The sequence below is a fragment of the Zootoca vivipara genome, chromosome 14, assembly GCF_965207765.1.
Source record: "Zootoca vivipara chromosome 14, rZooViv2.hap1.1, whole genome shotgun sequence".
NCBI lineage: Eukaryota > Metazoa > Chordata > Lepidosauria > Squamata > Lacertidae > Zootoca > Zootoca vivipara.
The window spans coordinates 19,197,175-19,223,813 of record NC_142597.1 but is presented as its reverse complement, the minus strand read 5'-3'; the positions used below and the strand labels follow the sequence as shown (position 1 = coordinate 19,223,813).

The window sequence follows — 26,639 nt, the reverse complement described above, 5'->3', positions numbered from 1 at the left end:
TATTAAAATACAATAGTGCGTCAAACATTAAAAGCTTCCCTAGTCTGGTAGTTGTTTTTCTCTTTGACATTTTGTTGGGAGGGCATTCCACAGGGCGGGTGCCACTACTGAGAAGGCCCTCTGTCTGGCTCCCTGTAACCTCACTTCTCACAGGGTGGGAACAGCCAGAAGGCCCTCGGAGCTGAACCTCAGTGTCCAGGCTGAACGATGGGGGTGGAGACGCTCCTTCAGGTATACTGGACAGAGGCCGTTTAGGCCTTTAAAGGTCAGCACCAACTGTGCTTGAAAATGTACTGGGAGCCAATGTGGGTCTTTCAGGACCAGTGTTATATGGTCCTGGCGGCCGCTCCCAGTCACCAGTCTAGCTGCTGCATTCTGGATTAGTTGTAGTTTCTGGGTCACCTTCAAAGGTAGCCCCACATAGAGAGTGTTACATTAGTCCAAGCGGGAGATAACCAGAGCATGCACCACTCTGGCTAGACAGTACACGGGCAGGTAGGGTCTCAGCCTGCGTACCAGATGGAGCTGGTAGACAGCTGCCCTGGACACAGAATTGACCTGCGCCTCCATGAACAGCTGTGAGTCCAAAATGATCTGCTAAGTGCCTACCCTGTTATTCTTTTGGTGTTTGGCATACTTTGCAATGGCTGTTTTAAGCAAAATGAATTTTATCTTGTTTCAAAACTAGAACAGTATGTCCCCTTTGAAGATGCATCTTGGCATAAAATTGATGAAGCAGTGTTCTTTTAAGTTAGCCTTCCACACCTACTGGTCTCCAGGTGTTCGGACTACCATTCCAGTCAGCCCCAGTCAGCACAGCACAACCACAGGGAATCCTATCTGGATGTTTTACCGGTAAAACAGACTTTGCAGTCTATTGCATCTTTAGGTCTCAATTCAGTAAAATTTTTGTTCCTGTGAATTTCTTAAGAACCACTTCTAAATTCATGAGAGTGTGTATATGTTGCAATGGGAGAGGAGCTCTGCGGTAGATTTCACTGGAATTGCTAGCTGATCACTCCAGCTGTATACTTTGCTTAAAATAACTAACACCTCTGCAGCAACCCCAACACGAGTGTTTCTGTCTTGTAACTAGGGGGAAACAAGAAAGCTTGTGGGGAAAGGCAAGGCCTGTCACCTGAAATAATACGTAATAATTTATTTATTTGCCACCCATGTGACTGGGTTCCCCCAGCCACTCTGGGCAGCTTCCAAAAAATTAAAACATCATAATAAAAAATGGCAATAGTTTGATTAGTGAAAAGCAGATTTATAGAAAGACCTCTACCTCAGAGTCAGTAGGTAACCTCATCCTAGAATCATAGAATTGTAGAGTTGGAAAGGAACCGAGAGGCTAATCAAATCCACCCCCCCCTTGCTTAACAAAGAAGGATGTTCCTACATCATCATCATCATAATTTATTATTTATACCCCGCCCATCTGGCTGGGTTTCCCCAGCCACTCTGGGCGGCTTCCAACTGAATATTAAAAACAGTACAGCATCAAACATTAAAAACTTCCCTAAACAGGGCCGCCTTCAGTTGTCTTCTAAAAGTAAAATAGTTGCTTATTGCCTTGACATCTGCTGGGAGGGCGTTCCACAGGGCGGGTGCCACTATCGAGAAGGCCCTCTGTCTGGTTCCCTGTAACCTCACTTCTCACAATGAGGGAACCGCCAGAAGGCCCTTGGTGCTGGATCTCAGTGTCCAGGCTGAATGATGGGGGTGGAGACGCTCCTTCGGGTATACTGGGCTGAGACCGTTTAGGGCTTTAAAGGTCAGTACCAACACTTTGAATTGTGCTCGGAAACGTACTGGGAGCCAGTGTAGATCTCTCAGGACCGGTGTTATGTGGTCCCGGCGGCCACTCCCAGTCACTAGTCTAGCTGCCGCATTCTGGATTAATTGCAGTTTCCGGGTCATCTTCAAAGGTAGCCCCACGTAGAGCGCATTGCAGTAGTCCAAGTGGGAGGTAACCAGAGCATGCACCACTCTGGCAAGACAGTCTGCAGGCAGGTAGGGTCTCAGCCTGCGTACCAGATGGAGCTGGTAGACATCTGCTCTGGACACAGAATTAACTTTTGCCTCCATGGACAGCTGTGAGTCCAAAATGACTCCCAGGCTGCACACCTGGTCCTTCAGGGGCACAGGGACCCCATTCAGGACCAGGGAGTCCTCCACACCTGCCCGCCTCCTGTCCCCCAAAACAGTACTTCTGTCTTGTCAGGATTCAACCTCATGTTTAGATGTTCCCTATTCTTGTTACGTACATACACATCTTAGGGCTGAGTTCTGAAGATACAGCACACGTTTCAGTGCTAAGTCCAGGCCAAAGTGAAGTTTTTGGAAGATGTGGAAATTTATCAGCACGGACTGCTTGTACTTTCCTATATACGACTACAGGAGCGAGGGTAATTCTAGCTCAGGTCTGGAAACAAGAGTTAATTCCATCAGTAGAAGACTGGAGAAGGAAAATGGTGGAATATATGGAAATTGCAAAACTAACATCGAGAATAAGACAGCAAGGAAGCGAGGTATACATGAAAAAATGGGGAAAATTGATAGCATATATAAGATAGTTGAAACAAAATAACATATTAAATAAGAAATTACTCACAGAAGGAAACAAACCCACAACAACAAATTAGAAATCTTTATTGGACATACAAATAGAAAATACAAGTACAATGTATAGTAAATTTTTTAAAAAACCACACACATATATATATTTATATATATACAAAAAGAGGATTAAACAAGAAAATATAAGTACAAAAAGAAAGAGGATGAAGGTTTAAAAACGATATGAAGAATGTTGAAAATAGACTGAAACCATAAGGAATGTTATACCGCGCAACCAAACGCATGAATATAAAAACAGCAGAAGAAAGTAGTGTGGAAGTCGATCATCGGAAATTTTTGTAACTTTAGGTTTGAACTTTAAGAGTTGTTGTTATTATTACTATACTAAGTTGAATTTTTATTGAGAATTATAGAGAATTTGTAAAGATAATGAATGTAATGAGCCCAAATGTTTGATAACGGAATATGTGGTATGCGAAAACTAATAAAAATTAATTTAAAAAATAATAATAAAGTAGGCAGACGAGTAAGAAGAGACAGGTCAAATCCACACGATAAATCTCAATGCTAGACAAATCCACACGTGGAAAAACAGATGGGGAAATCATGTAGGGTGGCTGAATGCACCAAGGACATTTGGAGGCTGGAATGTGCTTGCTTAGGGTAGCCTTCCCCAGCCTTGGAGGGCTCTGTCTATATTAAGGAAAAGCTCCCATCAACCCCAGCAAGCACCTCATGCAGTCCAAGACATGTAAAGGACCTGGCTGTGGAAGGCTGGTTTAGGAGATGAGTTGACCGATTATTGGATTGCGGTTTTGTCAGCATTTGGCTAATAGCATGCAGAAGAACTGATATTGCAACCCAGGAAGCAAAATTATTCTATATTTAGTTCCCTCCTCATTAAAAAAAAGTTAGCAGTTTATAAACTTAAAAAGAGTTCACTGTGTGCGTACACAGTCCCACACAGAAGCAGGGAAGGTTGCACTTGATTGCTCCCACCTTGAACGGACTGTTTCCAACATCCTTTCCATTTATTAACTAGTGCACAGGCCCCAAGAAGCTACTTGAAAAGACAGGTGGCATTATGTGCATTATACCGATTGCAAAAGTTCTCCAGCAAGCGACCTCCGTAAGCTGCTCCTTGAGCAAACTGGGCCTGTCACCTCTGACCCCTGAATGGACTCTTGGATCCTTAAGTATAATCACAATCTATACACAGCTGTTTTCTCTGAGCTTTGTGTATTTACTCAGTATCTGGAGAATGGCCAGGTTTTGGGGGGAAATCTGAGAAATCATGAATACTCCACCCTCTGCAATGGGGAAAAGAGGCTCAAGTACTACTCAAGAGAACCTTTCAAAGCGCATTTTAAAGAAACATTTCCTCAGCCCAAGGGCTTGTTGGTAGATGTTGGTCTTCTACCGTTGCCAGCTATGGTTTGGAACTTCTCACGGGACAGAGAGACACTGGTTTGTTTCCTTCTTCCTCCCCCATTATCCAGATCAACTCATCTCCCATCCATGTTTCCCCTTTCCTTCTACAGTCACCTCCCTCCTTTCCTAGCCAGAGCTTCTGGATATTGAAGCATTTGGTGTAACAGAGACCATCAGTTCCAGCTAACTTGAAGAGGCGAGCAAAATATGAGTTAAGTCCCCCCCCCCCCGGGCTAATTGGTGAAAAGATAAACATGCTCGGCCCATAATATGGTAATTCTGCAGAGGCGGTACTGCACAAAGTGTTTCTGAACCCAGAAGGGTGTGTGGAAATGAACACCTGCATAGTGGGATTTCATGCTACAGGAAGCTAGACAAACTGCAAAGCTTACAGTTATCTTTGTGCCACGTTTCGGTGAATCTGTTTGAAGAAGTTGCTCCATCAGCCTCATCTGTGCTTCTTCGCATGCTGAAAAGGAACTTGGTCGATTGCATCGATTCAATTAACGTTGACATTTCTGCCTTGCACATGAATTAAGTTGAATTAGGATTTGTTTTTTGTTTTGTTTTTCAGATAAAGGCAAAACCAACCAGATGTGAAAAGCTTGGCCACACCTTGGAATGAGTGGTATTCTCTTCAGCTCCTCCTCCACTGTTCTTTTAAAAAAACTAGCACCAATTCAGATGGGCTCCATTGAAACCTAGAGCATATTGATGACACCGTAGCTCTATCGGAACTTCTGCTGCAAGAATCAAGCTCATCTGGAATAGAGAACATTCAAAGGCAGTTTTGTATGCCAGTCGGGAGTCCAGTCCAAATATGGCTTGGCACTGCAGTACTATAGGCCAATTGGGGGGATTAATTATCTCGCTCTTCGGCTGGGCCTCCTCTTGTGTTACAACTTTCATACCTTTTTGGAAGAACCTCAACTTGGAATTGAACGAATTGGAGACCTGGAACACAGGACTTTGGCATGCCTGCGTCATTCAAGATGAAAACATAATGGAGTGCAAAAGCTATGGCTCTCTCTTAACCCTCCCTTTGGAGTTCAGAATCTCTAGGATTGTAATGGTTCTCTCAAATGGACTGGGATTCCTTGCCCTCTCTATTTCTATTTTGGGGTTGAACTGTCTGAAGATAAGGGAACAAAACCTTGGACTGAAAAAACGCCTCGGAATCGCCGGAGGAATTCTCTTCTGCATTTCTGGAATGGCAACCCTCGTGCCAGTCTCCTGGGTTGCCTACAACATAGTGCGAGAATTCTGGGATGAAACTGTGCCAGAGATTGTCCCAAGGTGGGAATTTGGTGAAGCATTATTCTTGGGCTGGTTTGCTGGGTTTTTCCTCATACTAGGTGGGTTTCTTCTGATCTGCTCAGCTTGTTTCCTACAAACCCAAACAAAGTCCAAGCAGTTTGCTGTCCACCGTAAGCCAGAGGTGCGAAAGGACCCCAGGTTACAAAGTCATCATCAGTACTTGCCACCTAAAAATGCAGACCTTGTAATCTGAGCTGCCTACTAAAGTCTCTTTAAAGGTTTCATGAGAACAATTTGAGATGGCCAGAATGGCTTATAACTGACTGGCTGGAAACTGGGTTATTGTCTAGGATCCTTCCAAGCATTCTTTATGGAGCACTTTTTGCCTGAAAAATATGCTTGGGAAAGCAAACATTCTGTACTTACATGTGTCATACCATGTTGTGCGGCATTTTCAGTGGCAACAGGGATACCCATCTCAATGACTGCAATGTGGGAACTTAAACATGAATGCATAGAAATAAATTGTTTTCCTTCAAAATTTACTAGAGTATTATTAATATATTAAGATGGGGACAGGGGGAATGGATACAGGATTAGAATCCCCGTTCTTTCCTGTCCAAGACTAATTTTTCCTCCAAACAATCAGGAAAGTGGCCGTTTAATGACCTACCCCTTCACTGGAAAGAATTTTTGTCAAGGAGACTGGCTGTAGTTATGATATCCAATGTCAATAGCAAGCTATCAAGTTTTATTCAACAGGCATTGTCAGACCTTTTAAGGAGTACTTAATTGCAGTGTAAAAAAAAAATATTGAACCGTTTGTTTGCTTTTCACATGCATCAGAAATCTCTGTCTTTTGAGACAATACAGTAATAGGGTTTCAGGGGAAATGGCTAAATGGACACTTCTCAAACAGAAGCATGAAGCATAGGGAAAAATACCTTACGAATTACAGTCTCATTATTGGTGGTGTCTGGTCTGCTTAGAAGCCCACCCCAGCTCAATGGGTCTTACTCCATTGCAAGTAGGCAAAGGCTTGCAACCTAGGATCCATATGGTAGGTGTTGAATGAAGATGATCTCTTTACTGTTCAACCTACCTGTGCACTGAAGCAGGTAGCAGGTGAGATGAGTACATTGAGCACAGCAGTTGTTTTGACAGAAGCTCCTTTAATTGCCCTGCTCTCTTTTGAGTCTGGAAACCTTAAAGAGAAACCAGCAGACCCTTTGCTTGGAAATTAAACAAAGGGTCTGCTGGTTTCTCTTTAAGGTTTCCAGACTCAAAAGAGAGCGGGGCAATTAAAGGCACAGAAGTCCTGTCCTCTGTTGAGTCTGGCAACCCTACTGGCAACACCCAAATCTAAAATGTCAAAAGTAAAGGCAAGCAACGTTTTCCCCAGGAGCCTTACACCTATGTAATAATAGGGGCCCAGCCTATGTGCACAGCAGTCCACCCCAAACTAACCAGTCAGTGTTTTAGATTAACCAAGGATCAGCATCACAGGCTAAATAATGAGGCACAACACCACTGGAAGTGGTGGAGCAATTAATCTTAGCACCAAGGCAAGTAGGATGCAGACTAAGTCATGTTAAATGGCTATTCCAGTGGTGATCTTTGCAAAAATTCTCCAACAGCAAACACTCCCAGTGTTCAAACACAGTTGAGAAAAGGAGAAAGATAAAGTCTAGACCATGGGTAGGCAAACTAAGGCCCGGGGCCCGGATCCGGCCCAATCACCTAAATCTGGCCTGCAGACGGTCTGGGAATCTGTGTGCTTTTACATGAGTAGAATGTGTCCTTTAATTTAAAATGCATCTCAGGGTAATTTGTGGGGCATAGGAATTCATTCTCCCTCCCCCCACCCCAAAATATAGTCCAGCTCCCCACAAGGTCTGAGGGACAGTGGACCGGGCCCCTGCTGAAAAAGTTTGCTGACCCCTGGTCTAGACACTCAAAAGAAACAAAGCAATCCACTAGAAATTTAAATAGGGTAAAATTCTTTATTGCACATTTAATTAAAACAGAAAAAGGCTTATCAAATATGTATTTCCATTTACATCCCGATTGCCAATGTATTCCAGTAAAACAAAGATTGCTTTAAAATATTGGCAGTAGACTTTGCCAGTTAAGCTGTATCTTTTTAGAAAGGTTTATTATTCCTGACTTCAGAGCCCTTGTCACTGCCAATACTAGCCTGGTAATGAAAATTCAGTGATTGGTAATAAAAGAGATATGCTTTGGGAGGTCAGAGAAAGCAGTTTCCTTATGGGTTTTGTTTTGCATCTCTATTCTTGTCCTGGAATGACTTCTGCAATTCTGTAGCAACTGTAAAATATTGCCACCATCACCATTTCTCCTGATGGCATCAACTGTGTTTTGAGTTGCCAACACACACAAATGCAGTGTGCATGAATGCCTGTATTTTGTACAACCCAGGCTACCAGGTTCTTCTGTTACCGCCACATCAGGAGATACCTGATGGGAAGGGCCTCAATTGATAGGCTCCCATTTTACACGAAAAAGGTGAATGTGAATTATTGCTCTTAAAATTACCTACGACTGTCTGGCTTATTCCCTGAATCAGTCCTGCTTTGATGTCGCTGAGGTCCAGTTTAAACAGGCTCCAGGTTACATGCTCCCCATTGTGCTTTAAATGCACCCCCTTGTGTTGGCTCAGTCATATGTAGTGACAGCACAACAGCTATCAGCACTGATAACATACTGCTGGCATTAGGACACATGAATAGCCCAACATATGTGGCAAGTGCATTCAAAATATAACAGAGTGTGCATGGAATGCTCACAATGAGCATATCAAACCACTGCATACTCCATAAGAATTGAGCACAACAGAAGTATATATGTACAATATGCTGTGTTTAAAATTTCCGTTTAAAAAAATAAAAGTCTTCCTACCGTGTTCTTGTAGGAAGCCAAGGCAAACGCAGTTATAGGCAACGTAAAACAGTGAAACCTCAAGATATGTTCTGACTTAGTGCCTGCCCATGTCATGTCCCATTTAGCCCTTTTCTAAGCACAGTTTTGGTTAGGTCTGAATGTGGATTGTCTCAACGTAGCATCTCTCTTCCTTGCTCCATTCCAAAAGGTGGTCGGCAGCTGGATGCCACACGCTGGTGGGCACGTGGTCTCCAGAGCTTAATACAGTACAGTCGGCAGTTTTTATTTGACAGTGACAGTCGAGGCCCCGTGAATGGATTCCATGACAGCTGCAAATCGGCTGCAGAGATCGTAGGGAGAATTGGGGCGGATCTTGGGCGGTTCTTTCAGAACGATGCCCTCGGAGGAACCATCTAGCAGGCGGGGTAGGAATTCACTCAGTTTTAGTTGCAGGTCCTCTGTAAGACAAGAAGAGCCTAATAACAACAACCACCCAATAGCAACAAATCTATGCTTTGACATCTTGAAGAAACTAAGATTGTGAAATGTAAGAAGATGCAGAAAAACTCTGGAATGCAGAACCACTGCATCTGTACGTAAATCTGGAAGTTCCCTCAATCATATCCCCCTTCTCCCACTCCTTCAAAGCAACATAATGGCACTTACAAGTTAAAATAGGGCTCTTATTGCCAACTTCACCAAGCACTTCCCATAAACACTGGTGAAGACAGTGTTGCAGACATCACGGATGTCTACAAACCCAACTTGCAAACACTTACAACAGCACCTCATTCTCAGTGCACAGTAAGAGATACCTTTTAAGTTGTACCCAATTCACAACCACCTGCATTTTACAAGGTGGTACTGGTGAGATAAGCCACTTGTCTAAAAGGAAGTATTTCTCACCGCAAGCAACTACCTGCAAGTCTGAATTACCTCTTCATTGCAGATGTGAAAAAGCTTTTGCACAAGTTCATGAAAGCAGAACACATGAAAACTCAACTGCAGAAACCAGAGCTATTGTCTATTTTGAAACAGTATTTTAGGACCAATACTTCTTCCTGACACCCCCTGCTGGCTGAAGCGAACAAAGTTTAACCAATTTATTAAAATCTAGCAAAGAAAAATGCACAATAGATTAACTTCCAGGCCATGTGTGCTTATTTTAATTCACAATATGTTTAACAACAACAACAACAACAACAACAACAACAACAACAATATCCTCTCACATAGTTGCCTCTTCCTACTCCATTCTGCCCCCTGCCCCCGGAATCTCTGGGGTAAAGACTGTCATGCCACGTGAACATTTAAAAATAAGTTTTCTGATCAGTGTGTACCTCTGATCACAGGATGTGCCAGGTACAGATGCAACATGTACAAGAAATTTCTGGCAACAACAAAACATTTTCTATCATTCCTCACGCCAGGAGAATGCTGCTGGGTGTACACAGCAAGCTGCTATAACTGGAATGCCCCATACAAGTATGACTGTTGAGAGGCAGGTGTTACTTCTACTTGCGAACAAGAGGGGAAATGAAAGAATCAAATCCCATATTTTGAACACAAAGATCTAGTAATTCAAGAAGGCAGTCTCTCAAGTAAACTTTAGATGCTGTAGCCCACCAGATGCTGTTGAACTCCAACTCCCATCAACCTCAGCCAGCATGGCCAATGGCCAGATGATAGGAGCTGTAGTCCACCCGACATCTGGAGGGACACGTTTGCCACCTTGGCTTTAGGGCTAAGCAAAATGCAAATGTTGTGGCTTATCTTAATTGTGCTAGGGCATTTTTCTGACAGTCTTTAGAAAAACAGTCAAAAGGTACACAAAGACTAGCAATACTAGGCGAGAGATAGGATGATAGCGGTACAGAGTAAGAGGTCCAGGACCCCCTTCTTACCATTCATGTCCTTTCCCAGGTAAGCACACCAACGATTTCTCATGATCTCAACAGCATCCAGGTCATCCTTTGAGGTATCATTGTTGATGATGAGGTGCATGCAGGGTATGATCAGCTCGTTCAAGATGTTCACACCTTCATCCACACTCAACTCATTGCTACTTTCAAAGAGAGCTGCTGCAGCATCGTTCAACTTCTGTGGCAAAGCAATATGAGAAACACATTTATGGGTCTTTGGCAACAGCTCAGCCTGGTGTGTGTCACTTTCCGCAATGCTTCCTGTGGCAAGTTTTAGAGTGCAGCTGAACATTTAGGGGTTTTTATTTGCTTATTTTTACATTGACATGGCAAAAAAGAGCCCAAACATCTGCCAGATATTCCCCTCCCTGCAAAGTGCCCCAACCTGAGAGAGGTTTTCACTAATCCATTCAGGAACCAAGAGATAGAGCACACTATAAAGGTAAAGGACCCCATGGCTGTTAAGTCCAGTCAAAGGCAACTATGGGGTTGCGGTGCTCATTTCACTTTCAGGCCGAGGGAGCCAGCATTTGTCCACAGTCAGCGTTCCGGGTCATGTGACCAGCAGGACTAAACTGCTTCTGGTGCAACAGAACACCGTGATGGAAACCAGAATGCACAGAAACGCTGTTTACCTTCCCGCCACAGCGGTACCTATTTAGCTAATTGCACTGGTGTGCTTTCAAACTGCTAGGTTGGCAGGAGCTGGGACAGAGCAACGGGAGCTCACCCTGTTGCAGGAATTCGAACTGTTGACCATTTCATCGGCAAGCCCAAGAGGCTCAGTGGTTTAGACTACAGTGCCACCCGCGTCCCTTAGCATACTATAAAGTGAATACGTGAAGGGGTGGAGAAAGCAGCACCCATATAAGAGGTGGGAGGGGAGAAGGGGTTAATACCAACCAAGAGACATTTCCTTCTGTACAGAGCAATTAAAGATGCATTGGCGCCTCTGTTGGCTCCCTTCCTCCGCAAGGTCAGATTGCTCTGATAGGCATACACCAGATAGGTCAGAGCTTCATAGTACCTTATAAGAACAGGAAAGAGGGTGAGAGTTGCAATCTTCGGAATTAAAACAGGTTGTGGAAGCAAACATTTACTGCAAAATACAGCAGCCATTCATAGTTCTTATACTTGCTTGGGACACATGGCTATACTCAGTGTTTGTTTTTTCTGGGGGGTACCCTGGGGTAACGCATACCCGTAAACATTTTGTGAATCTAATGGAAGAAACTAATTTTTAAATTTTTTTTTAGTTTCTTCTCTAGCATGGTGAATTGTCAGTTCTGTTGAATAACATGGTGAACCGCCAGTTCCGCTACTACCCCCCGATGGCAGCCTCAATTCCTGTCACCGTGTTTCTTGAGTCTCAGAAGGAAGCGAGCGTTTTAATGCGTGAAGTAGGAGTTGGAATCTAGCAGAGGAATCGGGAAGATATTAGTGCGTACAACCTCATGCCAATGTGGAAGTTACTGTGAGCTGTGTAATATGAGGTAATGCATGTTCTTTGTACTTTTGTCCATTTACTGTATTTATTTTCTCCTGATCTGAACTATAAAATGGTGATTTTCTTAAGTCAAAGTGAGAGTACCCCTAAAAATGATGGGCTACACCCATCTGCTAACTACTTCCCTGTGTTCAGAAAATAAGCCCTGCTGGAATACAAATAACTGGGAAGGGATGCTTTGCTTAAATGAGCTAGGAACATTTCCCCAGTGTAGCCCATGCACCACTCTGTAGGAGGACAGCTGCCTAGTAAGAGCTGGCCCACAAACTAGCACATTTACCAAAATTCACAGGAACACAACTGTACCCTGTTCAGAAGTTCCTGCTCTCCCCTCAGTGCATGAGGAATTACCACAAGCATTCTAGCACCACCCTTCTTCACCATCCTTATGTATAAACTATGGACACTCATGTATCCATTAGAAGAAGGCTTGTCCGAGTTTGCAGACAAAATGAAACCTTTTGAGCCAAAGTGTTTATGAAAAGATACAGATGCAGAAGTGGCAACATCATGTATTTTAATATTTTGCTGGAAGCCGCCCGGGGATGGGCGGGGTATAAATAATAAATTATGATTATGATTATGATTATAAACAGTGGAAAAGTAGTACTTCCCCACTCAAGTCATCCCTAATTTCTACTTGCTATGATGCACCACCACAGACTTCAACCTTCTGTAATGGGTCTAAGAATACATCTACCAATCCTCAGCTACCCTCCAAATCTTCACCACAACCTTTGTGTGTGGAAGCAATTTACACAAACTTACTGTTTATTCTGATACAGTTCCAAGCCTGTTAAGAGGTAAATAGATACTTTGCGAAACAAACTGTAGTCTTCGTGCCATTTCTGTGCCAGAAAAAGAAAATGGTCACAATCCATTACTGGTTCAGTAAGTCCCACTTTATTCACACCTGGCTTTTCTCACATTGCTCCTTTTCTCTTGTTGCTTTTGGGTATTTTTCCTTCTATAAGATGCTCCCATGTATAAGACTCCCCCCTATTTTTTGGGACTCAACTTCAAGAAAACGAGGGGAGATGGCTCAAAGTTGTTGAGCTTCTCCCCCCCCCCCATGCAGCTGTGGGTAGGAAATACTCCCTAGATTGTTTCCCGCGTGCAGCGGCATCAGGGGAAGTTGTGCTCCTGCCAACCGGCAGGCGGGCGGGTGCGCCACTTCTCCCCCCCCCATGCCACTATCTGTGTGTAGGACGACCCGTTTTTGCACATGATTTTTGAGTCAAAAAACCTTGTCTAATACACGAAAAAAATACGGTAATCACCATCATCATTTTATTTGTATGCCGCCTTTCCACAGTTAAAACAACGCTCAAGGCGGCTTACAATATGAAAAGATTTACAGTTACAAACATAGCAAAATAATCATGAAAGTAAATAAAACACATCAAGACTACATAACCAAACTGAACAATTTCCGTATAAAAATACTTCCCCCAAAATACCCCAGTCCTTGCTGGGCAGCAGCAGCAGCAGTGCTTATGAAGCCTGTCAGGCCCTGCCCTAGGCCAGGTGGAGAGAGGCAGGAATCATAGCCCACTTACTAATTACAAGATGCCTATTATGCACTTCACCCTCATTTTGGGTATATGCAGTAAGGCTGTGCGCTGGATTCAGATGAATCCTGAAGTGAATGTGAAGCAGGATCTCTACAAGACAGCAAAGGGAGCGCTTGAAACACTCTGTAGTGTCTCAGCAAGCCAGACGTTTAAAAAATGCTGTAGACACGTTTCTACTAAAAATGGATGAACAGAATGCTGCTAAATTTACCATAATATCTAAATGGGATTTTTTTTGGGGGGGGGGGAGGATAGGGCACTCTTATTTCTGCTACTGTTTATGTGTGGAATGAAACAGATTTTATCCAGGATACGGGACAGGGCTAGAGGAAATATAGACATCTCAGGCAGAGCAAGTAACCCTCAAAACACAACTCTGAAGAAACTAAGTGATCACCATTTATCTGAAGGAAACCGATTATACGTTTTTGGTCACAAGAGTAGCGTTTGCTCACCTAACAATTAGGCTGCAGCTTTGACACAAATATATAAACCAGACCTAAAACTTTAGGGCTAAGGCTCCTTACCTTATACTCTTCCATGTCCACCTCATCAGGACCAATCTCTTTCAACTTAGCTCGAGCTACCTTCATAATGCTAATTGATCTGTTCACAGAAAGGAGGAGAAAGCTTAGTGAAGTGACACCCAAAAGTCAAGAGAATGTCAACTGACACATCTCTTAGATTTAGCTTGTTTTGATATTACATCTATATATTTCAGAGGTGCAAGCAGCGCTGACTTGCTGAGAGCTGCCTTCTTGGCCCACTGAGGGGGAAATGCAAGTTAGAAACGGAGAACTAAAACAGAACAATAAAAATCTCTTTAACCATCTAATACTGATCAGTACTACCAAAGTCACTGAACACCATTCCTACCAAACAAAGCCCCCATATAGCACTTTCAAAGCAATTCTGTGTCCTTCCTTTATTCATTACAGCTTACATGTTCTGAACAAACCTTTCATCATAGCTGAGGTTTTTGTCTGCAAACTGCTCCAGAAGAGTCCGTTCCACCACTTGCTTTGGCGCATTGTTCTGCAGGAAGTAAACTAGGACGTGCTGAAGCCGGGGGTCATTTTGTGGTGTTGGAGTCTCTGTTGACAGCGAGTACAGCCTGGAGTATTCTTCATGGAATGCCTAATAAAGCCAAGAATTGGAACAATATCAGTCTGACAATTATGAATCCACAATGCAAGCAATTCCTAGACTTTGAGGGACATTCTTATCAATAAGCTGCTCGTGACCAACTTAAGCTGGATGTGCTGAAATTAAAGTCCTATGAAACCAAGCAACTGCAAGGTCTTCCTTGCTCTGCAGATGACCGTCATGAGGCCTTGCTCCAACCATGTCAAAGTATCTGCTTGGAACTAGTATGCAAAAGCTAGTGACATATGATCTAGTGCAGCAATACCGAGGATTTTATTTAGCGCACAACTCCAACAACAACAGGAACAAACTGATCTCTATAATTGTTGTGATCTTTTCTGTGAACCGCCCTGAGACCTCCAGGTATAAGACGGTATATAAACTCAATAAACATTAATAATAATAATAATAATAATAATAATAATAATAATAATAATAATAATATAATGCAAGTTTTGCTTCTGACGGCAGTTGGCACTTTGGGCTGTTTCCGGAAGGCTGCAGGGCTACTAAGAAAATTACCAGCGCGTTGGCCTTCACCAATCATTCAGAGGATTTCCTGAAAGATGGGCAATTTCCACCTATCCACTTTGAGACAGCAAGATTTCTTGAGATGTCCAGAACCTGAGCTAGAAACATGAGTCTACATTTGGAGACTTCTACAGCTGAGAAACAGGCTCAATGAATACCAGACAAAAGATTTCTTAACAATATACATACATGCATCGTTTTATTTATATGCTGCCTTTTCAAGGTTAAAGCCACTCAAGGTGGCTTACAACATGTAAACCCCCCCCCCCCGCATAATTACAAATGTAACAAAAGTAGTCATAAACAATAAATAAAACATCAAAAAGTACAACCAAATTAAACAATTTGCACATAAATCATAAGATCTAAAATAAATACACAAAAATAGTATCAATAAAAGCAGTAATCCCTGCCCCACCCTAACCCCTAACAATACCCCTAAGCAGGGGAAAAAGCAGAATAGGATAAATGGTTATCTCTAGGTTCTAAGTTTTCTAATGACAGGGAGAAGCCCTCCTTATGTAGAGGAAGGATGAATGAATGAAAATCAGGATGCCACCCTCTCCAGGACTAGAAAGAAGCTTCACAAGCCAGTCCATTGCTTCCCTTGGTCATGAGAAGTCCACACCTTGCAATAGATATATCCAATATATATATCCAATAGCAGTAGCGGAGGGAACTGCACTTTGGGGTGCAGCCAATAAACTTCTACTCAGAGTGAAAAGTTTATGCTTTAAGAGCATCAGCAATCTTGTTATCTCAGTGGAGGATAGATATTAAAAAGACTCCTGGGAGGAGACATTTCAAAAATCAGTGAAGACCTGCTTCCTCAAAGTGGATGGGGGAGCAAATAACTTCACAGGATATCAACCTCTCGTGACAGAACAAATCTCTGCAATCAAGACATCGCAGGGCAGAAAAATGAAGTAGGGAACAGCCACGTGGCATCCATAGCCAATGTTTCATTGCATTTCTCCACTGCCAAAAGGCACATGTGTACAATAGTACCTTAACTAGCCCTGCTTCAGACCCATCCCGATCAAAGGTTTGACGGGCTTTAGCAATAGCCAGGATCACACCTTGCATGGCAGGACTGAGCATCATCTGACAGAAAGAAGAAAAAAGAAAGACAGAGAGAGGAAAAATGAAAAATGCTACACGATGAAAGAGTTGGAACAGGTAGAGCTAAGACATGCAGAGTCCAGAGTCAGGGTTCTACCTTCTTCCATACCTGGGGCCTTCCAAATGTTTAAATTCTGAACTGCAACTCCCATCAGCCCCAACCAGTATGGTCATGGAAGCAACCAGTTGAAGACTGCCCTTCATGATTATTAAGTTACTTTGATTTGTTCACACATTTGTAGACACACCTCAACTTTGTGCCCTTCCACTGACTATGACTTAAGCGTCCACATATGCATTGAGAGGGTCTAATGAAAGATGAGCAGGAATTAAGGGCAATTAAGGGGATGCAGGGGGACGTGGGTGGCGCTGTGGGTTAAACCACAGAGCCTAGGGCTTGCCTATCAGAAGGTTGGCGGTTCGAATCCCCGCAACGGGGTGAGCTCCCGTTGCTAGGTCCCAGCTCCTGCCAACCTAGCAGTTCGAAAGCATGTCAAAGTGCAAGTAGATAAATAGGAACCGCTATGGTGGGAAGGTAAACGGCGTTTCCGTGTGCTGTTCTGGTTCGCCAGAATTGGTTTTGTCATGCTGGCCACATGACCTGGAAGCTGTACGCCGGCTCCCTCGGCCAATAACGCGAGATGAGCGCCACAACCCCAGAGTCGGTCACGACTGGAAATAATAGTCAGGGGTCCCTTTACCTTTACAGGGATGCAGATACATCACCCAAGTCCTGACCCATCCCCATTTCCTGCATGGGATGACAGTGGCATCATGTGCAGGTCCACCTACTCCATAGCAGGTTGCTAGCAACTGGCTTACTTAACCTACCAGTCCTCACTCACATGCTGAAAACCCCCAGCCCTCAAACATACTGTCCATTCAATCGAGAGACAAACATTATGGTGCTGTCAGGATTGCTTCCGTGCATAGGAGCAGTCAAAATTTAGGACTAGGACTGCTGCCACATTTTCAGAATGTTATGTGGCTTCACCATCTGCAGCCTTGGATGGCAAAAAGACCTCAGCAGAGGTAAAAACAGCTTTAGTATTTTTATTTTTAAGTGAGCAACCTTGGGGAGTACTCTCGTGTCAAAGACACCAAACACTGGTGGGAAAGCCTGCAATTCTAAGCACCATCGTTTGGAAGGTTTGAGAGACAGCTCTGGAATGTTTACTTCCAAGCACAACTCGTCTGAAATGGGGAAGATGCAGCCTGCGAGGGCAGTGCTTGGCATCTTCCCTAGTTCGCAGTGCCTCTGAATGAAAGATGCTCATCCCCAACATTTTTGCTTGCTACAAAAAAGACACACAGACACATAGCTGTGTACCTCTTCATTATATCCATCTGCATCTGATCTAACTAGAATCTTTCCCACACTGGGGATATCCACTTCAGTGATCTGTGAGCTAGGTGGGGCAGAAAACTCCATCCCCTTAGCATCCTGTGGCTCTTCTGCCTGAATGGTGGGGTTTGCTGCTTCTTCTGGGAGGTGCTGCACTGGTTCTGCCTCCTTTGACTGTTGCCACACAGAGATAAGAAAACAGAAAGAAATCAGAAAGAGAAATGAAAGGCAGACCAGAAAAGCAAAAAAAGGTTCAAGCGAGAGGAGGCAGGGAGCAGAGGCATGGACAAGGGTGGCTACAAAGGTCCGGAAGCCCAACCATTGCTATTTTCACCTTGTTAAGAGCTGCCAATCCACCAGCCTTCTCATATGCATCAGCTGCCTTGGCAATGGCTTGAGCCGTCTGTTCCTTGGCAATCATGGCATGTTCGGAGGAGTGGGAATGTGCCACCCGTTCAGAGCTGGAGGAAGAAGATAGTTCTGAGGAGAGAAAAATAAGCGTAGTCTACTATTTACTCTCTACGTCCAGCAAGACATTTAGAAAAACACGAGAACTAGACAAAATGTTAGAACCTGGGTCGTGCCTGGCCCTGAGCTACAGCTAGTGTGGGAGGGCAAAGATTTATATTCTACCTATTGAGCAATGCTTCCAATGAATGGGACAAAAACAGCAGCCTGGGTCTTATAAGTAATGCCATCCAACGCCTCTTGACCCAGTGTGGTGTAGTGGTTAAGAGCGGTGGACTCGTAATCTAGGGAACCGGGTTCGCGTCTCCGCTCCTCCACATGCAGCTGCTGGGTAACCTTGGGCTAGTCACACTGCTCTGAAGTCTCTCAGCCCCACTCACCTCACAGAGTGTTTGTTGTGGGGGAGGAAGGGAAAGGAGAATGTTAGCCGCTTTGAGACTCCTCAGGGTAGTGATAAAGCGGGATATCAAATCCAAACTCCTCTTCATCATCATCATCATCATCATCATCATCATCATCATCAATTACAAGATCTTCAGGTGATCATGAAGATGGATAAGAAGCACTTAAGAGATTGTCTCTTCAGGTCCGATGCAGAAAGGGATTTAACCACGATTGCCTCTAACAAAAGTTCACCATGGTTCCCACTTATCAAAACGGAGCACATCCGAGCTAGTTATTTGACAAAGCTCCCACTTGCCGTACTAAGAATTGCTTCTACAGAATTACGATTCCAATCGATGCCCTCGGCGGTGGTGGATGGTCGGTATGGCAAAGTACAGTACAAGGAGATTCTTTGTCTGTGTGGGCAACCTTGCATAGAGGACTTGTACCACTATTTATTGCAATGCCCACTATATATAGAACCAAGAGACCAATTTATAAAACCCCTGCTCACGAATGGAACACACTCAAACAGGGTGGAAAGGGTGAAATGGCTGCTGAGTGATACTGATGACTTTGTACAGTGGTACCTCTGGTTAAGAACTTAATTCGTTCCGGAGGTCTGTTCTTAACCTGAAACTGTTCTTAACCTGAAGCACCACTTTAGCTAATGGGGCCTCCTGCTGCCGCCGTGCCGCCAGAGCAAGATTTCTGTTCTCATCCTGAAGCAAAGTTCTTAACCCGAGGTACTATTTCTGGGTTAGCAGAGTCTGTAACCTGAAGCGTTTGTAGCCCGAGGTACCACTGTAACTTCTAAAGTAGCACTATATGCGTTGGCAGCTAAGAAGATCAGGAGAAAAGAACTAGATAAAATAGAGGTCAATTGCAAAGGTGTTTCGGACATTTAAGCTGGCACATTCTACCTGAGAACCCCTTGCTATTCTATCGTATGCAACAAATAATTTTTAGGAGAAGTGATCGTGGTTCATTGTATCTGAAGTGCCTGATGTTTTTATGGTTTTTTATGGTTATTGCTGCTTTTCTCTTTGTTCCCTTTGTGAATGATGCCATGGCCTTTGGCCAGTGCAATAAAGTTTATGATGATGATGATGATGATGATGATGATGATGAAGTAATGCATTAATAAATCTGGAAGAATGAAAAGATAACAAGGCTGGTGCCAAGGATCATCCACAGTGAGGGAATTCTACTGATAGCAAGCAATCTGCATTACCTCTAAATGGCAGGGGCTTTGGAAGAACCTCTGAAGATCATCTCAATATCAAGATCAAGTCAATATGGGAGGTAAAGTCCACACAGGGCTTGATCAAGTCAATATGGGAGGTAAAGTCCACACAGGGCTTCTTATAGAAATTTAAGCACCAGGAATGCCTCGTCACTCTCAACAATCCAGTAAGCCAGAGGGCTGATCAACCAGCATTAGGAGAGGCACAAAAAGAGACTGTCTGCTTTTCTCACCTTGTCCCAAGTCAGAAGAAGAGAGGTCCTGAGACTCTGCTGGTGATGACTGATCCATCTGCGCCATCTTGCTCGACTGCTCCTCCCACTCTGCCACCTCTTGTTCAAGCCTCCAGTTGTCCTCTTGGATGTAGTGCTGGAGCTCCAGAGGCAGAGATTCCACTTCTCTCTGGGTCTGCCCATTAACATAATCTAATCAAAGGGAAAATATCCAGAAGGTGCTGGTGCTTGTCTGCCCCTTGCATCCTACCTCTGAATACTTGTCGGGCTCACTATTAAACCAAAACACTTTGTGAAAGAATAGCCTACAGTGAAACCTTTGCTTATAAATACTATGGGTCACCCATACTTATCTGAGCACCTTGGATAGAAGTTGCACAGTTATAGAAACGGATTTGGGTTTACACACCACCCTATGGGGGGGGGCGCTACAAATCCACGGGATGCGGGTGGCACTGCGGTTCAAATCCCTGGGATGGAGTGAGCTCCAGTTGCTGTCCCAGTCCCTGCCAACCTAACAGTTTGAAAGCATGCCAGTGTAAGTAGATAAATAGGTACAGCTGCGGCAGGAAGGTAAACAGTGTTTCTGTGCGCTCTGGTTTCCGTCATGGTGTTCCGTTGTGCCGGAAGCAGTTTAATCATGCTGGCCACATGACCCAGAAAGCTGCCTGTGGACAAACGCCGGCTCCCTCAGCCTGAAAGCGAGATGAGCGCCACAACCCCATAGCCGCCTTTGACAAAGGGACCCAAGGAAAGCCCCAACTCCTCCCAAACCATTAGCTCCTAATTTATTACTCCTCTGCTCTCTCAACCCATTGATGCCTGGAGGATTCCTTCAGCTTCTTATCAACCCTTATGCTTATCCTGGCCCACGACTACATTTAAATTGGGGAAGGGTTTGAATGGAACTTTATTAAGATGACCTCTGTGCTGCCTTTTGATCCAGAACAATCCTGAATGGGAGATACAAATAAACTGAAGCTGCTTCTATCCCAAACACGCACCACTGGTATGGGGTTTAGAGCCAGTGTAATTAAAGAGTGTCAGAAGTAGGACCTGAGAGACCAGGATTCATAAACCAGCTGGACCATGAAGCTCAACTGGGTGATCTCGGGCCAGTCACTAGCCCTCCCGGCCTAACCTCTCTCACAAGGTTGTTGTGAGGTTAAAAATGGAAGGATGAGCACTATATAGGACACCCAGAGCTCCTTAGAGCAAAGATGGGGAATGCATGTAGGAAGTAGGGAAAATAAAATACCTCAATTCAATCCAACTGGCACCCAATGATGGTTTGCAACTGCCAGCATTCAGGGCAAAGACGGCAAGAGGTGGTGAGAGATCAGCTGGACTGCTTAGGTGTGCTTCACACCACTTCCCAAACCCCAATGGACTAGATGTCTTTTTAGTGTTCCAGAGAAAAGGAGGAAGAGTCAGGCAATGATGCCATGAGAGATGGCAATGGTCAACTGCTTGCCTGCATACTCTTTACTTGTTCATCTCTTTACCCTACACAAGCTAATTTTCTAGACTGCTCCGGAAGACAGGTATCTGAATAGAGCATATCATCAACCTGAAGGAAGCATGTACTGGGCTAAGCCAACATCTCTGTCCCCATATGGATGTTGGCTGTTACTTTGGCCCAGTCAGGATCACTCAGCACTCACTCCTGCTCTGCAGAAGGAGGTCAAGACATCCTCTCTCTTGTGATTTCAAACAGCATTAAATGCAGGCTAGGCATCTTACACTCCAGTACTGTACCCTTTTTACTGTACCATTTCTATACACAACTAAATGCGTCTAGAAAAACAGTTGCTTAGAAGAGATCACTTAGCCCAAACCCCAAGTCCCTACAGAGCTTCCCATGCAATCAAGAATCAACCATGAGCCACAAGCAGGGACTGGGTGCATTGCAGAAAAGTGCTTACAGAACCAGTAGCTCAAGGTCACTCAGACAAGTAAGCATTTCAAAGTCCTTACCAGCAGCAGCAAAGTGTGGCAGCTTTTTATTTATGTACATCAGGCAGTAGGCACTGGCGTTCCTCAGACCTCCAAAAGAGTCCCTCTCCAGTTCTTCCCAAGATGACTCTGTCACAGAGATGTCATTGTACTTGAGCCAGCTCTTTCGGGGCTGGTTGTAGATGTAGGCCCAGTAATGGCCAGCGTTGGCCTGGCCTTCATGGACCAAGACAGCATGCAAGTGGTAAGGGACCTGCAAAATATGCACACACATACACAACAGGCTTATTTTTAGCAGGTGAAGTAACATGACCTCAGGCCAGATTCAGCCAGGCACATTCCCAGCTGTTATGCCTGTTAAGAACTATCCATTCATACAATCCTAGCTTCACACAGAGAGGGACAGATTCTTTTCTTCCCGGAGCAATATGGCTTTAGTTGGCAGAAAGCAGTGCTTCAGAGTCATTGTGACAAGCGTGAACTTTAGGGTCAAAGCCCGACTACCCAGAAAACACTTGGCAGATTGACAAAGAGGAGTACAAGCCACTTATTGGGAGAAGACAAGTTTATACAACGTAACTCCACTAATATGATGGCAGAATCTTGAAACCCAAGCCTTTTAAGACGAGGAGCCAAGAGGCAGACACTGTATAATCCAGGACACACCCAGCATTTGATTCATTACGTGCTGGAGGAAAAGGGCAGAAACACCTCTAAGCATGAAAGAAGCAGCTCTGTCTTTCAGTAAGGTATCTGAATGGTCCTAGTAATGTATTTTGAAGGGGGAAAGGAGAGAAAACTGAACCAACTCTGCCAGTTATTAATATTTATAACAGCATCTACAGCTCACTGAAACAGATACAGGAAATAGTGTAAGGTAGAAAAATGGAAAGTGTCTATGTCCGAGAACAAGTTTTAATGAATCCCATTAGCAATCCCATTCCACAGCAAGGTAATTTCATTATTTGCAGGATATCATATAGAATCCAAACGCCTGCTTGAAAAGGCTGGGCTTTAGTAAACTAGTTTTACGTGGACAGATCAGAGAATTACTTTAGGTTCAACAACAGCAGTTATACCCCCACAATCTCCCAATAAGATGATATTGCTTTCAAGAAAATTGTAAATGAACTCAATTAACAGCATACACTGCTTGCATGTACCAGTGCTAGCACAATGACAGAAAAACAATCTCAACGAAAAGTCAAAATATCCTACCTGATGAAGCAAAGGATCTGAGTACATCTGGTCAATAGATTGGGAAAGCAGTGCAATAGAAGCATTCAGGTCTGTTAATCAAAACAATTCAATACTCATGTTTGATCTTGCGTTAACTGTTAAGCATTTCTAGGACACAGACAACAAAAGTATCTACCCATATCCGCAACAACGCACAACGCACATTCAAATCCATGCACTGCTGCATGACAGGCAGTTTCTTGCTGCCTTGAAGGAGGCAGCATTCTTTGAAAGTTCTCCCTGGACCTGGATGATTTTCATAACTCTAAGCCCAAATGCCTCGTTCCTTAGGGAAGTGATTAACAGGGAGGGGCCTCTCAACTCCAGACATTCTTGGAACTGATTATCTAGAAGATTAGACCTTTTTCAAAAGAAAAATGGAGAAGTACAACTCTGTTGATTCTCCTCAATCTCTCAGTGGAGACTCAGCTCAGAGTCTGCATCCTACAATATGCCAACACTTACTAATCTTTTCAACTTCCAATGAAGCAAGCAAGCTAAATAACTGAATTTAGGATAAGCATGTTTCCATGAAATTTGATACTTTTTATTTTGCATTGGTATGGTGCAGAGAATGAACAGCCCTGAACAAACCTAATGAAAGTCAGTGACTCTAGCTCCAATTGTTTGTTGTTGTTGTTGTTGTTATACTAATTATTATTAATAATAATTTCTGTCCACCTTTCACCATAAGCTCCCCAAGACCATTTAAAATACAGTTTAAAAGCTTACAATTTAAAAAACAAAAAACAAACGCAATATAGTGGTAACTTGGTTCTCAAACTCAATCCGTTCTGGAAGTCCATTCGATTTCCAAAACATTCGAAAACCAAGGCATGGCTTCTGATTGGCTGATTAGCCCCGGAAACAATGCTGACAGCCAAAACGGGCATCCGGCTTCCGAAAAGCGTTCGCAAACCGGAACACTTCCAGGTTTGCGGCGTTCGGGAGCCAATTTGTTTGTCAACTAAGCCGTTCTGGAACCAAGGTACCACTGTAATAGGGTGGGCACTCTCCGGGCACAGACCTTTTATGTCCTGCTCAACTTCTTCTCTCCATCGTTGCAGGCAGGCCACAACAAGACTTATTTCATCCTTTGTGATCTCATGAGGGACATGACCTTCTGGTACCTTCACAGGAAGCCTGGGAAACTGGATGGGTTCGTTGGCTGGTTCCTGGCGAGATGTGGCTAGGGCAGAGGCTACGACCTTGGCACTTTCAGCTTGTGTTACTGTCACCCTATTAAGAGAAGGACAGACAGATAATCGATGCTACAGTTCCCAGCAAATAGAAACCAACACTTCTCTGAAGTGTACTCAGCAGCCACCTAATGAGCTATAGTATGATGCTTTTTTGGCCAAAGACCCCCCCAAAACAGCATACATCAAGTCACAATAATTTGAATTGCTGACATCTTATTTTTCTCGTTTTAAATCAACCCCAATGGAAAACCAACCTCTGACAGAATGGCATTACGCAGCTTTCAACCAAGTCCTTCATTGGAAAGATGGGAAGCAAGGAAATGGAAAGAATATATAAATGGATCCCAAGATTTCTGGAGTCAAGGTGAGGCTGCAGATGATATCTTAGGAAAATCATTTCTTTACCTGCTTTGCATTGGAGGAGTCTCTGAAATTTGGCATTCAGCTACTGGTGTCAAGTCTTGAGTGCAGGGGGGAGCCCCGGGCAGCCTAGAACCTGCAAATTCAAGAACATACTGCAGCATGTCTGGTAAAGGGAAGCGGCTGGCACCAGAACCGTATCTTGTGTACCTAAAGAGAATAAATCAAAGAGAATTATGGCATGTTATTTATACCTTACTTTATAAAAACACCAATTAAGTTTATTGAATCCCTGTATAGCTTAAATTATTCTAATGGGACCAAAGCTACAATATTTAAGAAGCATTAGCGACCAATTGTGCTTTCCCTTTAAATATCTGGTATATGCCCAAGTGTTAATCACAAGCTCATTTTGAGGACTACTGTAAATCTAATTTAAATTTTAACTACCAAGAAAAACCACATGATAAACTACCACTGAGAGTTGGATTCTGTAACGTCAGGCATAATAACCCAAGAAGGAAGAGGCGCCCATTTGTAGGCCTTTCTAAAAGTCCATCAACACGCATGGAGACCACTTGCTATTCTGACCTTAAATGTAAGATGGGCCCCAAAACAAGCAGTGTCAGTTAGCGTGCTATTTGGCTATATTACCCAACAGTAATATACAGTAAAAGTTATGGTTCATGGTGGAATGCCCAGGACCAGTTAAGGAACTTATTCTGTCTCAACTACAAGCCACTGTTACTCAGCCTGAGAACCTTAATAGCCAAGCATTCAATCCATGTCTTTGTGTGTGTGTCCAATGCTGGATAAAAGCTTGCCCCCCTCAGGAAATTTGCTTTGGAATCACCCAGCAGCTACAATAAATGTGGCTAGACAGAAGCAAGATATAGTCATGTGACCCTTTGCAGGCTGGAGAATAGGGAGACGTCATAGAGGGAAAGCTTTTCCTTGCCAATCTGAGAGATCATTGAAATGACTGGAGAGATGTGGAGGCTCCCGCCAAGATTGCTCTCACAGATCCCAAACTGAGTGAAAAACAACAACACCAGTCCAATGGGTTCATATTAATTCCATGTGGGGAAAGGTGCTATTGACACTGCTGCTCTAATCATGGACTGACCACCATACATAACAGTCTGAATATGTTAACATGAAGTTTTGTAGTTCGAAAAACTGACCACCTACCTTTCCAATTTCTGTTGTAGAACCGTTATCTGATCCTTCAGTTTCTTGATCTCTTCTCTTTTGGCTTGAACAAGCTTTTTGTTACCATACAGGAACCTAAAGGACAAACACTTCTTTGTGTGGTCTCTTTTAGTAGCATCAATCCTCCCATTCAAAAGTACACATGAATCATTACGAAGACTGATGCAGTCATGCCAATATTACTCTTGCAGGCCTTGAGGGTAAAGCCTGATGCTCTGAGCTTTTGCATACCAGTTAACATCTCACCTGTCCATATAAATTATCTGTGGAAATTCTAGCTTGTTGTGTATCTTCTCTGGCTGCCCAAGCGACTGATTGAACTCAAAACGGGAAAGTTCAAAAGTCAACACGGGAGGAAGTTTTGTAAACCAGCGCTGGAACACAGAAAAAAGGTTTTAAGACAGGAGGAGGATACTAGACCTTCTTAAAAAAAAAAATCTAAGCAGCTTCAAGCAGGACTTAATTACAGAAAATATGTAAGATACCAGAGATCTCACCATACCTATCCACCACATGCCATACCCAGGGGGGAGGGGCGATCAATGTATGTTATTTTGTACATTTAGTTATAGGCTATTTCTGAATACTGATTTTAAAGCCAAGCTGAGCCCACCTTAAGTCGCTGGGTGTGTACAAAGGCTTAAGGTTACAGAGCAACACAAACAAGCCTTACAATCACAACTAAAAACTGCCGAGTCAGAAACTGTTTCAAATAGACACTGAGCAGAAGAGTTTTCCAACTGCTGATATTAAAATCCATGATGGAAATATCCTGCCAATGGTTCCATCTTCTAAGCTTTTAATAGACTTCTGGCATCTAGAGCTAGACAAAGCTTGCACGATAAAAATATCGTTGAAATTTCAGCCTTCACAACATAGGAAAATGGCCAAGTAAACAGCTATTTTCATGGAGGAGGGTCAAGATATTAACTGATATGCATGAAATTTCATATGTAGCTATATAATCCCTAGTGTTTTAAGATAAGACCTTTGGAGCAGGCATTTTCAATTGTTCCTTGA

General features: G+C 43.6%; 2 protein-coding genes across 2 annotated transcripts; one reads left to right on the top strand and one right to left on the bottom strand.

Moving 5' to 3' along the window:
* The first annotated feature begins 4,831 nt into the window (after positions 1–4,831).
* On the top strand, positions 4,832–6,207 carry CLDN25 (claudin 25). Its single transcript, XM_088657552.1, has one exon. It carries the CDS (start codon positions 4,835–4,837, stop codon positions 5,522–5,524), a length of 690 nt encoding a protein of 229 aa, XP_088513678.1. The 5' UTR covers positions 4,832–4,834; the 3' UTR covers positions 5,525–6,207.
* A 1,047-nt stretch (positions 6,208–7,254) lies between these two features.
* LOC132593233 (ubiquitin carboxyl-terminal hydrolase 28-like) lies at positions 7,255–26,362 on the bottom strand. Its single transcript, XM_060283036.2, has 16 exons — positions 25,866–26,362; positions 25,599–25,694; positions 24,453–24,617; positions 23,873–24,084; positions 22,825–22,895; positions 21,628–21,859; positions 19,651–19,842; positions 17,654–17,799; positions 17,305–17,493; positions 15,861–15,956; positions 14,134–14,312; positions 13,703–13,781; positions 12,370–12,449; positions 10,998–11,121; positions 10,077–10,272; positions 7,255–8,630 (listed from the first exon to the last, which is right to left on the bottom strand). The coding sequence occupies exons 1-16, from the start codon at positions 25,871–25,873 to the stop codon at positions 8,455–8,457; spliced, it is 2,241 nt and encodes a 746-aa protein (XP_060139019.1). The 5' UTR covers positions 25,874–26,362; the 3' UTR covers positions 7,255–8,454.
* Positions 26,363–26,639: the final 277 nt, after the last annotated feature.

Bases quoted from the DNA above. Each gene is read 5' to 3' on its own strand.
- CLDN25 (XM_088657552.1), top strand. From the start codon at position 4,835: ATGGCTTGGCACTGCAGTACTATAGGCCAATTGGGGGGATTAATTATC.
- LOC132593233 (XM_060283036.2), bottom strand. The intron at 22,896-23,872 runs GTCTGTGCCCGG...TTTGATTAACAG, and splicing joins AGTTGAGCAGGACATAAAAG to ACCTGAATGCTTCTATTGCA. The intron at 12,450-13,702 runs GTAAGGAGCCTT...TTTCTGGCACAG, and splicing joins TGGACATGGAAGAGTATAAG to AAATGGCACGAAGACTACAG.